This window comes from Rhagoletis pomonella, unplaced genomic scaffold (genome assembly GCF_013731165.1).
Source record: "Rhagoletis pomonella isolate Grant_MI unplaced genomic scaffold, Rhpom_1.0 Rhpom_scaffold_00011, whole genome shotgun sequence".
Taxonomy (NCBI): domain Eukaryota; kingdom Metazoa; phylum Arthropoda; class Insecta; order Diptera; family Tephritidae; genus Rhagoletis; species Rhagoletis pomonella.
Window position 1 is genome coordinate 14,490,972 of NW_023458565.1, and position 18,421 is coordinate 14,509,392.

General features: G+C 36.6%; 2 protein-coding genes across 7 annotated transcripts in view; one reads left to right on the forward strand and one right to left on the reverse strand.

Moving 5' to 3' along the window:
• LOC118746658 (protein draper) overlaps positions 1 to 12,266 on the forward strand; it is a 39,822-nt gene extending 27,556 nt beyond the window's left edge. For 2 of the 5 annotated variants that reach the window (XM_036480521.1, XM_036480523.1), the window contains 11 exons: positions 171 to 625; positions 706 to 869; positions 2,782 to 2,913; positions 3,824 to 4,070; positions 4,249 to 5,288; positions 7,699 to 7,905; positions 7,976 to 8,308; positions 8,381 to 8,548; positions 8,633 to 8,923; positions 8,984 to 9,139; positions 11,116 to 12,266. In XM_036480521.1, coding sequence (XP_036336414.1) covers positions 471 to 625; positions 706 to 869; positions 2,782 to 2,913; positions 3,824 to 4,070; positions 4,249 to 5,288; positions 7,699 to 7,905; positions 7,976 to 8,308; positions 8,381 to 8,548; positions 8,633 to 8,923; positions 8,984 to 9,139; positions 11,116 to 11,450 — 3,228 coding nt within the window. In that variant the 5' untranslated portion in view covers positions 171 to 470 and the 3' untranslated portion in view covers positions 11,451 to 12,266. Of the gene's footprint in view, positions 1 to 170; positions 626 to 705; positions 870 to 2,781; positions 2,914 to 3,823; positions 4,071 to 4,248; positions 5,289 to 7,698; positions 7,906 to 7,975; positions 8,309 to 8,380; positions 8,549 to 8,632; positions 8,924 to 8,983; positions 9,140 to 9,250; positions 9,284 to 11,115 lie in introns of all 5 variants that reach the window. The other 3 variants (XM_036480526.1, XM_036480524.1, XM_036480525.1) reach the window with 3 other exon arrangements.
• Positions 12,267 to 15,794: 3,528 nt separating this feature from the next.
• LOC118746660 overlaps positions 15,795 to 18,421 on the reverse strand; it is a 155,704-nt gene continuing 153,077 nt past the window's right edge. For both annotated transcript variants that reach the window (XM_036480529.1, XM_036480528.1), the window contains exon 4: positions 15,795 to 18,421. In XM_036480529.1, the coding sequence (XP_036336422.1) occupies positions 16,191 to 18,421 (2,231 nt within the window). In that variant the 3' untranslated portion in view covers positions 15,795 to 16,190.

Here is an 18,421-nt window from a genome sequence, read left to right on the forward strand (position 1 = left end):
TCAGAAAATATGCATAATTAAGCGGGACTGACTGTCCCTGTTAATTTTGCATTCAAATTTCGCAAAATGTGTATATGCTATATGATGCATACTACTGTCTATAAAATTATTCCTATACGCATACAATGAAATATTAATCCAATTTTGTTTATTTTCTTTCTTCGTTACAGTTAAATGGTACACTCTGATATGGCAATTCTTCACTGATGCCAGTATACCATTGTCCATATGTAGCCATTGAATCATCAGCGCTGGAACTATGCGTGGCATAATTTAATCACATCGAAAGCAATTGCGTTTTATTATTCGTTCCTTTATCACTTGACTGCTTATAGTTATCGTACATAAATAATACATACATACATACCTACATACATATGTATACATTTAAATGTACAAATAGCTTCTGTACACTGGCACTTCGTACTCTTCCATAAAACCATTTGCGTATCCGCTTAACACAAGGCAAAATGCCATCAATAGCAACAAAGGCAACAGCAAAATATTGCAAACTTTTATCTCTGCTCATAATTTTGTGCGGCATAAACGTTGCCTGCTCGAAAGATTTACTCGTCAATTTAGCTGAGGGATTGGATGGGCCAAATGTTTGTAAGAAACGCGAAAAGTGAGTATTTACTTAACTAAATGTACTGTACGTACTTCATAATTAATGAAAACTAACTATTTGTTATTTTCCTTTTGCAGTTATCCTGTTGAGGTCACCACCACCGAACTGCAATCATATCAGGAACGCCAAACAGTTTGGTGTCTCAATGTGCCACCACGTTGCTCGACATATCAAATAAAACATCGCACTATTAATAAGACGCGTACGCTTATGAAAACGCGTATTGTACGCGCATGTTGTGGTGGGTATAGAAAATCAAATTATTACCATTATGCGTCCATATGTACATATGTACTGATTAAGTTACGTGATATTTTGATCAGTTTTGGCTATTTTTCTTTTGTTTATTTAATGTCTGTAATTTTTTTTTTATAAAAACTTATATGGGTGGGAGAAAATGTACAACACCGTCAGCCAAAACAATTATTAAAAATCAACGCGATTTCCTAGCGTCTTGAAATTTGCACTTTAACCTACTAAAATTTAATGAGCTATAGAACTGCATAGCTAAAATTTTTCTACAAACTCTGAATAACAGTTTAAAGTTTTTGGGTGTTATTGTTAAAGTTTGTTGAATTTTTATAATTTTTGTACAAAATTTGAAATGTGGATTTATGCGGTGCTGCTTATTAATGTTCTAGACTTTTATAAAGCAATTGTATACGTTAAATAGACAAAACAAAAATAATCCAAATGTCACTTAACTTAATCAGCTGTCCACACGGGTATGTGGGTGCAATGCACATAGTACATACATATGTACATACATTTAGCAATTAATTGTTGGTATGCGATAGAAACATTTATCTTAATCAAACAGCCTCTGTGGAAGCAAAATCACTGAATCTTATCTCGGTTGAAACCGCTTAATGCAGCCGCGTAAGCAAAGAAGCTATCGCTCTGAAATATACGAATTTTGATGAATTTCTTGAAAAGTGAAATTATCCATAAGGATTTTTATGATATTTTAAAGAGTGTATTCGTTATACTTACATATCGCTAGTTTAGAGTGAAATCACATATTTTGATTTAGGAAGCAACAGAGACTAAAATGCGCAGTGTTTCGACTATACGGAGGCAGGTGGAAAGAATAGTTAACGTGCACAGATTTCGCTGAAACTTGACATCTGCTTTAATTTTTCTTAGGAATAGGAAATTATAAAGATGGGCTTATTGCTTTTAACCCTCAAATGATGTAGAAATCTTTTAACGTAACCGTATTCAGAACATTTTGGTTATTTTCTTTGTCAATCCAGTTTTGCACTAAAGTCGGTGAATAACTCACTGAAAACCTATAAAGTATAATTATTTAAAAAAGTGCTACAGCATTAAATTCGTCACTTCAAATCGTCGTGAATAAAAAACAGCGTTTTATAATTTCCTCTATTGTATAAAAGTGGCAAATCGCAGAACCCGAAAAACATGCCCTTAACACTCAGCTTAACGGCTAAAGATTGTGGAACAGCATATTCGAAATAGTCGCCATTTGCCTTCCAGCAGCGGCGAATTCGGCTTAGCCACACCACCCCATGCAATGGGAAATTTCGCTCTGCTCGGATAAGAGCGCTCTTCCAAGACTAAACACTTGGTGGTCGAGTAGTGAAAGCAATGACTTAGCCTCTAAAATGCACCATAATTTATAGTCCAATCGATTGAGGTCTGGGCACCAGATGGCCAATAATCCGTGAAAATGAAGTTAGTAACAAGATTTTATGTCAGTTGACCCTATGAGCTTGAGCGGAGTTTTTTTGAAAACATCATAGGAGCTGCGTGGGGGCCACGTTCAACTTTCGGAACGAGTTCGGACACATGTCGTTATGACAAAGCATACACCCTATCGTTCTGTTTATTATACGATTCTTCCACAGTGAAAATATCCTTGTCCGTAAAAAGAATTCTCTGTGACTGCTTTTCACGTACTGGCCATTTTTATCTACATTTTTGTTTCAACGATTCTGTAAGTTAGTGCTGAGTACCAAGTCACATTTTATGTTGTAGGACATGCTGTCCTTACTGACATTCATTTCCCGGTATATGATTTTCTGCTTGAGAAGCACAAAGTAATTGGAACTAGACTTAAAAATAAAAACATTTATAAACTTGAAACATTCTAAAATTGTATATACTTTAAATAATAATTTCTCTTATTCCAGATGGTTACACGGAAAATCTGATTGGTGACGGTTGTATACCCCAATGCAGTAAAAAATGCGAACATGGCAAATGTATTGCGCCGGAGAAGTGCAAATGCGAACAAGGCTGGGGTGGCGATACGTGCGATATAAGTTGGTTGAGTTTTTTATATATATTTATTTTTATTTATATACATATTTATAATTATATTTTGTGCAAATGTGTCTATAGTTGCTTTTAGTACCTTGTTTGTTTTTGTTATTGTTTCCGTTTGTTGGACGTTAACTGTTCATAGTTCATTTATCAAAATTTTAACTAAATTACACACACTACGTAACTTGTTGTAGATTTTAATGTCGTACTTTGTTTGAAAGTGATTAGGCATTGCAATTATCCGTTTGCAGCAGTATTCAAGCTCAAAATTTCACACTCTTTTACGTTAATGACACTATTTTATTGAGACTGTATAAGGATTGTTTTACTGCACATTTTTTATTCAGTTCTATAAAGTAGTATTCAGAAAAACTTTTATTTTTATATGATGTTGGTTACGTAGTGTAAATAGTTAAGCGTATTTATTACATTCTAACGCCTTATAAAAACGATGGAGGTGCAAAGGTGGAACCTACATACTATATTAAGGCATATCGTAAAATAATAATTTTTGCTTTATCACGCTTTTATACATTCATATTTTCTTATCGCTTTCGTTTTTGTGTTAAGTAATTTGCTTTTTTGCTTCATGTAAACAATGTCACTTCTTTATATGCGCCAAAAACAGCAAACATTTCACACACTTTACATTCACGCTAAACACTCATATTTTTATCGAATCCTACAAGTGTCGTAAATCCGCTAGTCCCCTAATCTCAACCCCCCCGCACCCAAACACTTTGCTCAAAGTTCGTGTATCTAACAACTTAACTGTGATCCAGTCTAAGCAAAGTGGCTTTCGCAAGCAAATAACAAACAAAAGCAACAATAATTCAGGCACAATTTTGATACTTACTACGAGCATCTGTTCATATAACTAAATAATCACCAAAATAAATTCCTATATAGATTGCCCAGCTGGTTACTGGGGACGCGATTGCAGCAAACCTTGCGACTGCTTAAACAATGCCACATGCGATCCCGCCACCGGTGAATGTGAATGCGCCAAAGGATATACGGGTGAGAAATGTGGCGATACATGTCCGCCGGATCGTTACGGCGCCAAGTGTATGGAGGAGTGTCGCTGTGAGAATGGCGGCAGCTGCCATCACATTTCAGGCGAATGCAATTGTGCGCCTGGCTTTACGGGCCCACTGTAAGTTGTTTGCTATTGAAAGGTTTAGGGTTAATAATTCATAAAGAAAAACATAGCTAATGTTAATACCATTCGGTTGGGTATGTAGCCAATCTAATACTCAGCCAAAAATTGTTATCAGTTAAATTATTTACATTTTATTTTATTTTGTTTCCCTACCATTTGTTCATACGCGAAGTTGTGAAGACCTCTGCCCTGATGGCAAACATGGCGTGCAATGTAAACAAGATTGCCGCTGTCAGAATGGCGGCAAATGTGATCCGAAGAGTGGGGCTTGCTTGTGCCCGGCGGGTTGGACGGGTGATGTTTGCGCGAATAAGTGTCCAGTTGGATTCTTTGGCGAACACTGCAAAGAGCAATGTGAGTGCTTCAAAGGGGGGCCATGTCATCACATAAGCGGAAAGTGTGAATGCCCACCTGGCTATCTGGGTGAACTGTGCTACGAGGAATGCCCATTCAACACCTACGGCCTAAACTGCACGGAGAAATGCAAGTGTCAGAATGATGCGCTCTGCGATAAGGCGACAGGCGCCTGCCAATGTGCGCCTGGATGGCGTGGCGATGACTGCAGCGAGCGCGTTTGCGCTTACGATAAATACGGCGAAGATTGCAATAAGACGTGCGACTGTGATGCGCTCAATACGCGCGTCTGTCATCCGGAGACGGGCAAATGCTACTGTGAGAATGGTTGGAGTGGCGCGCAATGCAATCGACCTTGCCCATTCCTAAAGTATGGTCCTAATTGTGAATTGAATTGCGAATGTGCAAATTATGCGCGCTGCTCACCGATTAATGGCACTTGCATATGCGCGCCAGGTTTCCAGGGCGAAAAGTGCGAGGAGCGTTGTCCGGAGGGTCGTTATGGGCAGGATTGCGCACAGAAATGTGAGTGTGAAAATGGTGCAGCGTGCTCACCTGAGACGGGACAGTGTAGCTGTACTGCCGGTTGGCGTAATATCAAATGTGATCGTCCTTGCGACTTGTACTACTACGGCGAAAATTGTAAATTCAAATGTGACTGTAAAAATAATGCGGGTTGTAATCCTCAAAATGGCACTTGCACTTGTGCGCCCGGCTGGATGGGCGAAAAATGTGATCAGAAATGTGAGCCGTTTACATTTGGCCTTGGATGTGAGTTGCAATGCGAATGTGATGCCAATAATACGATCGCCTGTGATTCGGCCACGGGCAAGTGTGTCTGCAAGCAGGGCTGGGGAGGTAGGTTGTGTTGGTTGTTGGTTGTTGGTTGAGCGCGGTGAAGCAGCTGTCTTACATATTGACTAACACATACTCACACCCGATAACACTCCTTCATACTACTTGCATGCGCATCAAATTTTGAAAATTAAACACATACCTGCAATTAGGTCAAGACATTAACTCGAAAATAATGCACTGTTTTGAATGCAAAAACAAAAGAAACAAAATGAAAAGAACGTTATGACTTCATTTCTGGTATATTTCATAACGACATTTAGACATTGAAATTTAATGCCCAACTTCCATTAGGCAATGCAATGGCAAAAGTTACATTAAATTTTAAAGATATTATGTGGAAACAGTCTTCATGACTTAATATGCAGTGTAAATCCGGCATTATCAGCGATGTGTATAGTGGGAATAATTGTCCTAAGATATGAAATTTAAATAGTCAAGTATTTGGAAAGGCAGTCGGCCTTTGCTCAAATACATCACAATTGTTTAAAATGCACCAGGCATACGTAAAAATTTATCGGTTTGATTGATTTTTTAGACAGTAAAACGTAAAGTAGGTATAGCATTTCATAAAGTTAAAAAATATTTGTGTCAAAAATTAATTTCATTTAATTTTTACTTATTTTTTTAATTTTTTTTCGTTTTAAAATTCATTTTTTTCTTTTTTAAATTTAAGTCTTTTTAACTTTTAGATCTTATTGTTTTAATTATATCATTTAATTGTTTGCAACTTATTACTTTATTTTTCATTTATTATTTTTTAATTTACTTTAATTTTTAGAAACTTATTTTATGTTTTTCTTTCTTTTTTAAATTTAATTAATTTTTTCTTTTCTAATTAAATTTTATTTTAATTTTCATATTTTATCGTTAAAAAAACTTTATTTCAATTTCATTTAATTTTTACTTATTTTTTAATTTTTTTTCTTTTTAACTTTAAGATCTTATTGTTTTAATTACATCATTTACTTTTTTGCAACTTATTTAAAAATTTTTGTAGTACATTTTTTCTATTTAATTTATTTTTCTTTTAATTTTTAGGTTTTATTTTTTTAAGACGGAAAATATTTTTTTAATTTCATTTAATATCTGTGGTCATAAGCAATAACCGCCTAAGTCCAAAACCCTGGATTCGAGAAAAACGTTTTAAACATTTGGATTGTAATGTTAGCCTTATGGGGAAACCAAAATATTTTCGTCTATAACTTTTTAAGTAGTCTAGCTGGCGAGATGGGAATTTAACGTACCCATGGAATAAGGGTTGAAGAATGCGATAGCATATATAACTCCATTCATTCTTAAGTCGACTTAGACGGTTATTGCTTGTGACCACAGATATTAAGAGACTTCTTTTATTTTTTCCTTTTAATTTATTTGTTCTTTTTCAAATTAAAATATCTTAAATATTTTAGACTTTACTGCTCTAAAGACAGTATTTTTCAAGTTCATTTAATTCTCACGAACCTAAATTTTTTTCCTTTATTAAAATTAATTTTTTTTTTATTTTGTTACTTAATTTCCTTTTAATTTCTAGACGTTCTTTATTTAAAAAGAACATTTTTTATTTTCATATATTTTTTAGTAATATTCATTTATTTTGAATTTTTTTATTTTAACTTTTCTTAATTTAATTTAATTTAATTTCTAGTTCTTATTGTTTAACAAAAAAGTATACAGTAGTGGAAAAATAGAAAAGGACTCGATATTTTAAAAAACGTTTCCTTGACGAAAGTCGGGTCTACACTATTCGAAAACTGTCACCTCAGCAGGATTTCCACAAAATTGTTTGTGGAATATATTTTTCTGTTACAATAACAACGGTACTTGGCAACGAAGTATCGCTGTCACCACAAATCTGACACTTACATACATATCTCTTACCGTAAAATTCTTACGTCGCCGAACGAATCCTGACTTTTGAAAACTATTTTCCCACTTTTAAGTTTCATTGTAAGGTAGTATATTTGCATTTTGCCGACGACAGTTTTCAAACACTGCGGCCAAGGAACTTCATGTTTAGTCTGGTATGTGCGTTCGATTGTGATTCAACGTAATTTTTGTTCTGATGCCTCGCATAGTACGCAGTTTTGAAGCAAGCGGCATCCCTTCTCCCAGTAATAAAATAAGCTTTACCCCAATACATGATTTAAGATAGGCTCTTAGAGGACTCAAAATTTCATCGATACACAATATTCTAATCACACCTCCCTACTCCTTTACACATCTGCATTAAAATACTGAATTCATACAGTCATCTAAAACTTATTTTATTCTTGTTTAATTAATATTCTATTTCATTCTTCTTTATTGTTTGATTGTTCGTTTCTGTTGCGTTTGGTTGCGTTGTTTACGTTTGGTTTACGTTGCAATTGTGTACACACACAAAAAAAAATAAAATTAACACCCAAAAAAGGTGTACATTGCGAAACCAATTGCCCAACGGGTTATTATGGCGAAAATTGTGATCAAGTTTGCAGATGCTTGAATAACTCTTCGTGCGATCCGGACACTGGACGTTGTATTTGTGCTGCCGGTTGGACTGGTATTGACTGTTCAGAGCCATGTGCGCATGGGTTCTTCGGTGTGGGTTGCAGAGAACGCTGTCCCGAGTCAGCGCAAAGTAAGAAAAGCTAAATTAATTTACTTTTATTGAAACACTTTACCAACACAAGTAAATTTTACACTTGTAGATAATACCAGCTGTGACCACATAACCGGTGAAATTGTGTGCCGCGCCGGCTACATTGGTTTGACTTGTAAACACCCCTGTCCGAGCGGTTACTACGGACCAGGTTGCAAGAATCAGTGCCATTGTGAAAATGGTGGCGAGTGCAATCATGTCTCTGGCCAATGCTTGTGTTTACCCGGTTGGACTGGTGCCAATTGCAACATTTCTTGTCCGGATGAATACTATGGACCGAATTGCGCGCAACATTGTCGCTGTCAAAATGGCGGCACTTGTCGCAAAAATGACGGTTTCTGTGTGTGTCCAGCTGGCTGGATGGGCACGCGTTGTGAAGAAGGTATGTACAGCTTACTTTGTTAGGCTAGTGAATATTTACTTTGAACACTTTTCTAATTTTCCTTCAACACAGTTTGTCCTGAGGGTTTCTATGGCAAACACTGCATCACCCAATGCGAGTGCCCATCACAGAACTTCGTCTGTCACATTGCTGTCGGTTGTGTTTGTCGCAAGGGATATACGGGCGATAATTGCGATATGCTGTTGGCTGAAGAGCGCATACAACAAGCGCATGCGGGATGTAAGCACCAGCGCTAAATTATTTAGTTCCTTTTTTAATGGTAACCATTTTGATTTGTTGTTTTTTTTTTGTGGATTTTTGCAGCCAATCAGTCAGCTATTGTTTGGGGCTGCTTTATTTTCCTAATTCTACTCGGCGTTATATTGGCAGTTGTTTTTCATTATCGTCGACGCGTTTCTAATTTGAAAACCGAAATACAACATGTACAGTATATTAGTGACCCAAGTCAAAGTTGGGCAGATCGAAATTTCGACAATCCAGTTTATGGTTATCCAGAAACACAACAACAGCGTTTACTCAACAATATGAGACCAAAGATAAACAATTTGGATCGTAGTGGCATGTATACAGATAACTCGAATGCGAGCACTGGATGTGAGTTAAAATCTGTTGAAGGACGCTTCAAAATTGTATAATTATTATTTCTTAATTTTGCAGCTGCTTCGTATTCTGTAAACTTTACACATGATATGTTTGCTAAGAATTTAAATGCGGATCTCACCAATCCAAACGTTTACGACCCATATGAAGATCCTTTGAAGGAGGAGCATGTCTACGATGAAATCAAGCAGAAAGAAGGTTATAATCCCGGTAAGCTTATAATATTTATTATGTTATCCGATTTTACTTGATTGCTTTTGTAATTTCATCAATCTTAATATGCATAAACGCAAACGCCAATTTTACGCCAACCATTTGTAGTCAAAGTGTATAGCAAGAAACTGTTTCCTGAGGGTAAGAAAGCAAATTCAAGCAAACAATCATATGTGGTCTGGTGTGCGTATAACTATCGTCAGTTAATTTAATTGTTTTGTAAATTTTCTTAAACATTTCTATTTGTAGTAGTTTTTATGTACCCACTTACTAGTTGACACTTGCTTAGCATGAGGAGTTACACTTGCTGAGTAACTCACTTTTTTTAGTATATTTTTGTTTAAATAGTAAAACCTTAAATGCTATTGAATACACATCAGCCTCGTAGTCCATTCGATTAGCGACGAAAGTGATATCGCTGAGCACGATCGTAATGTTTGAAATTCGCGAAATCTTAGAAATATTCGCTTAAAACATTCACTGTTGTAACTTGCGAGAGCGCAGTTGGGGATGGAGACCCACGAATATGATTTAGCGATCAGGAATTGCAAATTTCGAAAAGCTGTAATAAAATTCAATTGGTTTCAGCAGTGAGACGTAGAAATTTGGTAGAACTGTAGTACTTTGTATACACACTAAGGCCATTTTCTCTGGCAGGTTTTAACATTTATCTGCCCCTTAAACACAAATTTTGTCCTGAAAAAATGTATTTGAAGGGCAGATAAATTTTAAAATTTACTAGAAGAGTTTTTAAAATTTTTAGTGCATAAGGTCGAAAGGTATTGAAAACATCCTTTAGTCCTTGACTATCCTTCAAAATTTGCAGTGTATTTATTTTTGAAAAATATTTGTTAAGGACTAATATACACACGACCACTTCCTCGATTTTCGTCCTTTAAACTGTATTAGCATAAAAAAAATAAAGTTAATTAAAAGGGCATTTTCAATATCTGTTTGTCCTTATAAAACAACATTTTTTTCTTATTCTTCACAATTTTATCTTTTATTTAAAAAAATTAATTAATTAATTAAAAAAATCCTGACGACACACAGTGGGACGTCCCCATATAAGCTGCGGCCAAAAGTAGGAACCTTACTAGAAATTTGCTGAAATTTGTATATGTGCTATTCGGCACTTAGGAATGAAGAAATGTGTAAAATTGTAAAATTCAACGCGCTACCACGCCCACAGGTCTGGTGGGCGGAAATAGTAAATGTTATCCGATTTTGATGAAATTCAGAGCATATGCTGGTTTTAACGAGAAAAGCATAAATCTGAAAGAGCTTCAAAGTTGGTTTACGTTATCGCCCACTAATTTTAGAAAAATGCGCAAAGTAAAAAAATCGTTTTTGATGAAATTCGGTGTGCCCTGCTCGTTTAAGCCAAAATTTTCCAACATGGAAGATAATGAGTAGTTTCTTATTATGAGGAGAAAATTAACAGATACATTTACTTTGTTTCTAAAAAAGTTCCTATTTCTTTCTTTTAAAAATGACAAAACGAAAACATTTCCAAAAAATGGGCCCACATTCAGCTAGTACCTATGCGTATTAAATTTAGAAGCTTCTTTCCCAATGTTTGTTCCATTTTCAATACTTTCTTTCTTATATGTACACCTGATCCTCTTTTTACACGGTGGGGGAAAAGAAAACTGTACAAAAAGCGTACAAAATAGTTACAAATAAAACCATAATACAAAATAAAATCGTGCAAAGGAACATCTAAGTTCAATTAAAAGAAATCGCGTAAAAAGAGAAATCGGTGTTTTAGTAGCAAAAAAGTTAAAATTTTCATATTCTTCACCACAGCATACCGCTTAAGGCACAGTTTATTTGTTTACATTGCATTCAATACTAAATGCACTGTTATATTTCACCTTCTCAAATGTCTTAGTTTCGTTTATTTGTTTACTTGTGTTCATTATTTATATGATTTATAGCAACATTTAATACCATTTACATACATTTCACAGATGAATACGATCACTTGGACTACTCGCGGCCGAGTACATCGCAGAAACCGCATTATCATCGCATGAACGACACCGTGCTTAATATAAATCGTGATGAGGAGAAGCCGAGTAATTTGAAAGCAATGAGTCATCTACTAGAAAAACCAACAGCTAACGGAACAGCGGCTGCCGCCTTCGATGAAGCGGCGGAAGATGAAGATGGAACTGCGTCTACATCAATGGCAGCGCTAGCTAAGCACTATATGACAAATACGGCGGAGGATGCGACAAGCGATAGCATTTGTGATAACGCATCAACCGCCTCGCCTAGCTCCAGTCCAGGTCATGCTATATAGAAAAAACAACAGTAGATACATTTAATTTGTTGGTGTAAATGCGTCTAGTTGCTGTTTATGTATGTATAATTTAAAGTAATTTATATAGCGCGTGTGCTGACGACATGGAAATCATCTGAAAAAATTAGTGACCATTGTTAGATGCCACGCTGAAAATGTATACATATGAAAGTGGATCGTATTTGAACGCGCCCACACACATACATATTTATATGAACGAAAAGCAGCGCTGCACATTCTAGAAGTGTGTAAAAGTTTGCAGCGTAGCTTCCTTTTTAAAATATATTTTTAAACATTTTTATTTGTTTAATATTTATTCAATTGTATATTGTCTATTTTCGAACTGCATACACCAACATTAAGTCGATATATATTTGTATATTTGTACGCTCGAATAATGTTTGTATATTTTTTTTTATGATTTCGTTAACTAATAAAAATAACACTGGCCGCTGGCCTTAAATTCCGGTATAATTGAGAAGCAAACGATGCCAATATTCGTAATTAAATTTGTTGCAATATGCTCAATTAAAAAAAAAATTAAATTTTGTACATTTTAATTTAAGCAAATTTTAGATTTATGTACATAATTTGAAAAGTTTTTTTGTAAGCATGAACATTACTGGGTATGTTGTGTGGTTGATATTTTAATTAGTAGTGATATTATTTATAGCATGCATACAAACATATAATGCACATTAAGTACTCGTATGTACATATGTATTTCATATAAAAAGAGAAACAAAGAAAAGCGAAACAGATATATATATAAATTAATGAAATTCCCCTGCTGCCTAAATAAATATCAGGGTAATCCTGCAAGTTTCTGCAAAAACAGAAAATTTAAATTTTTTGTTAAAAAAAAGTTTTATTGTTTTTCAAAATATTCGCCCTTAAGATCGATCTATACATTCGAAGAAACCAGTTGTCGAAACATTTATGCCACTCTGAAGTGGATACTTCAACAATATAGTTTCTTGAATGCTTCAACGGCATCTTCAGATTTTGAAAAACGCTCACCACGCATTTTGTGCTTAATAAGCGGGAAGAGGAAGAAGTCATTACTCATTATTTAGACTTTTTTCTCCTCTTGTCACGGTGAAGCTTGGAGACAAATCGGTTTCGGCGTCGATCCAAAATACATCACATCGCTAGTTTAAAGTGAAAAGTGGCTAAGAATTGGCTTTCAAGCTCAATTTAAGTTGTAATTTAAATTTCGCGTATTCTAAGCTAAAACAAACAACTTAAAACGATTAAAATTCCACAACGCAAATTGTGTGCTTTTTTGGACTTAGAACATTCGCGTATAGCTGAATAGAAATGGTTAGATGATTTGTTCTTTTATGTAACTGTGCATTTTTTATTGTGTATACTTCTTGCTTCAAAATATATACTTTGTTTTAGAAAAATTGGACTTAGCAACTTTTAATTTTAGCTAGCGATATGCAGAAAATTGTGATGCATTTTAAACTCTTTGTATGCTGGGCAGGTGTTTCCCAGTTAATCAATGCAGCTTCATGTCCCTTCTCCAGTCATATGGGTGCCGTCTTACATACATTTTGGGGTGGGAAACAGAACTTGTTGGTATAGTTCCCGGGAGTATCTGGCGTCGTCTCGTCTAAGTCGTTCGAGAAGGCAGTCTGCAGTCGTATGTAGACCAGCACTCTGGCATATTTGCGGGTTTCTGACCACACTGGTACTGCATAGTTCACCAACCACCTACCCGACGATTGGCTGTACGTGGTTGGCAGTAGGATTTTCGAAAGCTAGCGACTTGCGAACTATGTTGCTTTCCCGAATTCGCGTTAGTGTGTGCTCAAAAAGAGAAAAATCTGCCGAACATGAAAATGTACTAAAATATTAGGGTAGTTTATGCTGATATTTTGGCGCCTTCGACATATACGTCAAGTTCCAGCCTGATCTGCTAGTTCAACGAGATTAAGCAACAAAGTTGAGATTCGTGGCAGAAAAGATATTGGCAGATATTGAAGCTCAACTAACAAAACACGTAATACTTTTTCAACGAAAAGAGTTCTGTGCAGAAGTACAATGCAGCACGCAGCCGAAATTTAATAAGCATTTAATAAATTTTTTTCATGAGGCTCGTTCGTTATTAAAAAAAGTCAAAGTTAAAAAACTCTGAATGCGCATTGAGGACGCATCAAGTCTCTGTTTTAAAGCGAAATATCTTTTGACTGAGTAAACAAATTCCGCTATTTTTTTAACTGTTCTATGGACTGCCTTTCAACCGCGCTGTTGTACGAATGCAGTTTTTGCTCAACATGACTCATCAATAAATCTTTTCGCTAATGCATTTTTTCTTGGCTCAATTAAAATTTTCCAGTTGTCAGTTGAAAAAGTTTTTATACTTCGATACGATTTACATAAATTTGCGTTAAAAAACGTAAATTAATTTTGCTCAATTTTGCTCAATTTTTCATTGCTACGAAAAGCAATGATTAAATAAATACTTATGCCGGATTTCCACTAGGCATTGAATTGTCAAAAAAATATTGCCATTTAAAAAATGCCTTGCAGAAACGAACTTAATGACTATTTTTCTTAATCTATTAAATTAGTTGCAAATATTTTTATTGCCAAATTTGTCATTTAAGTGTTTGCCATTTAGCGTACAGTGGGAGTCCGGCATTATACTAGTATAGTATATATAAAAATATGTATACACGTAATCATACAAAATGTCAGTCAAAAAACAAGTACCTCTTCCCATTATGTAATCGATTTATAAACAATTATTAAAGTGTTATGATTCCATTAAGCGGAAATGTGAGTATATACATATGTACAAGGTTGTCATGTGTAATATGAAACTTTTAATAACTATACATGCATATTTAACATAATAAACATACATACATGCATAAATGAATGAGTGAGATCATGCAATAATTAAAATTAGATATCCCAAAATATTTAAAAGATTTTAGAAAAACAAAACATTAAAAAGTGTTAATTGTTCGTTGTAAAATTAAGAACACAATCTTAAATGCTAAACATTCTTTTACAAAAATTTGGCTTAAATCATGTACGAAAATCAAATAATTTTTTTTAGATTAAAATATTTTAACATTTTAGCTGTCATTTATTACCATAAAATTTAATGATATTTACAAAAATAAAAAAATTAATAAATTCGCCAAATTTTAAGAAATTAATTTTATATTTAGTATATTTTGTTATAACGAATATACATACCTGTATACATATATAGGCATTTTAACTAAGTTATATGAGTGATTACCTAAAATTTTAAATGAAATGATACCTTGTAGCAATACGAAAATGCGAAGCATATTAAGTGGAATAGGATTTGTGACAAAAAAACCAATCTATAAACTTACAGGAAGTGCTAACTTCTTACTCTTAAAGAAGAGTTTGAGTGCATAGTTGTGGCGTCAGGCATAAAAATGATAGCTTAACAAGTGGTGTTTAAAGAACAAAAATAAAAAATTTGTTTTGAAATTTCAAAAAAAAAAGTTAAAAGTTAATTATTGTAATTTGAAAAAAAAAATAATAATTAAAAGAATAACGAGTCAAATTCACAAACTCAAAAATGGATCCAATTATTAATTCAAATTAATTAATTCTTTGGCGTGCAAGTATCATTTTGCCGTCAAAGGAATAAAAATAACAGGTTTTTAAAAGTAGCAAAATTATTATTTTTATGCCAGACACCGCAGACAAGTACATACATACATTAATTGTAGCCCTATTGCAGCATTTTCAATGTTTATATACAATCAGTTAAGAATATAGATATTACGATAGTACATACATACTTACATGCATACATGTGTTGTAGTTCAATAAATACATATTTTTAAACAATCCCATATTTGTATTATTTATATCAGTGATGGACAAGTCCGTGGCAGGAATCATCCGAAGAGGTAATTGGCCCTCGTCATCGTCGACGATCGTCAGCGTATCAGTAAAATGGCTGAAGATGGCCGTATCGTCACTTTTACTAACGATGACGATATTCAGCATAGGGCCGAATATGTATGTAATTAGGGATGGGCCGATCAGGCTTCGTCAAAGAAATTGAACCGTATGTTGAAGAAAGTAAGAATAACAATAAATATATGTACATATACATACATGTAGATCCGGTTTTTTTTTGGCATTACAATAATTTAAAAAATTCTATAAAAATGTATTATATTTGAAATTTGAATACTTTTATTTCAATGCGTACCGATCCAAAAATCGATTATTTTATGTATGTATGTTCGATCTGGCACCTCTAGACCTTTTCCCTTGCCTATGTGTACCCCTTATCAATTAATATCTACTATTTAATAATAATTCGCAAGGTTTTTTTTTATTTAAATTTGTGTGATGGAATAATAATTTATTTAATTTTTGTAAACAGCTTTCATTGCAATTTTCGTTATGAAGTTCATACACATATGTACATACAAACAACGTTTTTATACTTAAAGTACATATAACACTTTTATTAGCATACATAAATACATAGTCGATAAAATTAGATACATACATACATATGTATGTAGGTACGTATATCTATTCTCCCTCTTCGTCTTGAGCCAAATACTGTGTACGTCGTCTAATAATTGATAATATTTATTAATAAGTTCTAAGCTGCTACAGACTAAGCGACTGGAATGAGTGTGGTGCAACTTACAACTAGAAAAATCTTTTCACTTTCAAATGATTAGTATGCAAAATGTATGGGTGTGCGTGCGCATGCGCCTACAAGTACCCATGGCCTGCCACCTCGGCGGGTATGTAACCTTCACGGCCGTCGCGGGTACGCACATAGAACCATTGTCGATGATCTTTGGATTCACGACACTCGCAGAGCGTCACAATTTCACCCTTGTGCAGCACAATGCTGTCGGTGGCGTAATCGGTGTTGATGGCGACGAGCGTTTGACGTAAGCCATGCTGCTTTCGACTGGCCATGTGCAACACACTGCCGTGTTGCTGCTGATTCGCATTAGCGTTATGTAAGCTCCCATTGGCCGGAGCTTTCGACGCAAAGCTGGCGCTATGCGATACCGACGCAACGCTCGCGGCATTTGAGACACTAGCCGCTGACGAAATGTTCGCAATGTTCTTTGGATGTAGGTGCTGGCCGTTGTGGCCGTTCGTGATGTACGGCCCATTGATGAGGTGCTTGTGATGCAGCTGCTGCAGTTGTTGCTGTTGTTGCATATGCTTCTGCACATGCAACTTTGACTTGTGCTGCTGCTGCTGCTGCTGCAGTGTTACGTATTCATCGTTGCCGCTGTTGTGTAGCGCCAGTGCCTGCTTGGTGGATTTGAGCTGCGCGTATGCCTTTTCGACTAGACGCGGCTGCGATGCCGCGCGCAAATACAGCCGATCTACCTGTTGCTCACCGCAAGTGGAGGCAGCTGCGGATACGACTGAGGCATTGCCGTTTTTCGCATCCACATCGGTGCCGACTGCTTCACCGCGCTTGCCGCGCGGCGTACGCGCACCATCGGAGCGTGTGCCGCCACGCAGACGTATCTCCTTTTCTGAGTCAGTCATATTACCGCCAGGACGTGGAAATATGTCACCGTTGGACTCCCAACACGGCGCTGGTTTGCTGGGGTTAGCGGCGCTGCTACGCGCGGTGGGTGGGAGTATGCCTAGCGGCAGGCAGCAAGAGTAACCTACATAGCCCTCCTCAGCGTGCGGTGTTTGCACATACAGCCAGTTTTGATTTTTGAATACCGCATTCACGACCATGCCCAGCGGCAGCGGCACTTCAACTTGATGTTGTCCCGGCCGCGTTTGGTAAAGCGTACTGGCAGCCGACAGTACGACGGGTATATTGCCAGGCGAGGCCAGTGAACACTTGGAGAGGAATTCATCTACATTGCTAATCTCGTAACCAAACTTTGGTCCGCGAATGCGTTCGCGTCGTTTGCGGTGACGGTGACGACGAGGATGTCCCTCCGAAGCAGCAATCAAACTCGGTTCGGAGTAAGTGCCCTTCAATGACTTTAGCTCATCCTTTTCTAGAACAACACCATTAGCCGCACCTGTCGCTGTTACCGAGGCGCAACCATTTCTGTCCAACTGACTTGCCTCAGCGCCGTCTGCGTGCGGCCTGCCATTTGCCTGCAATGTTGCCATCTTAGCTGCAAGCCTCTTACGTATCTCATTGCGTTTTTTGGCCAACGAAAGCGCTTCGCTGGTATCGTAACTCTTCGGCAATCGCTGTGGCGTGCAGACGAACAATAGCTCGCGGGAGGGCGCTCTTGACTTTTCTTTGTATTCCAGTAAGTTTTGGTTGCTGAAGAACTTTTGTGGCGCCAAAGCATTAGCTGGCATGTGTGCGGTGGGCGTGGTGGCGTACCCATTGAGTGGATCAGTGCTGCCGGGCAGCTGCTTGAGACGATAACGTTTCGTTGTCGTTGTAGTTGTGGTGGTGGCAGTGTTTGTGGTAGACGTAGTGGTCAACTGCGTTGGCACCAATTCTGTGCGCTGCTTGGATTCTAGCCTACCATTCATGCAACCGTTATTATTATTTGGTGTTTCTGCCGCTGTGCCATTAACGAGTTTCTTTGTAGTTCCCGGCTCGTCGTCGTCATTCGTTGGCGTTTGTACTTCGTTTGGTTGTTGCTGTTGTTGTTGCTCTCTTAATACCCAAGTCAGTGAGATACGCGGTCGGCGTAAACTCAAATTTTGACCCATCTCCCGCTGAATTGGATTCTGTGTTAATCTTTGGTACTCGACGTCTGTGCTTTGTACGCACTCGGCGTTCAACGGCGTGCCGCCAACATCATTGCTATAGACGTGTGAATGCAGTTCAGGTGTGCTAATCGTCCGCACAACCTGAGGCTGCCAAATGCCAGGCTGTAGATCTCTAAATCGTTCACCTTCGCGATCTCGCGTCGCCGGACGGATTTGATCTATTTCCACATAATCTATGGAGCAGCTACTTTGAGGGCGAGGTGGTGGTGGTGGTG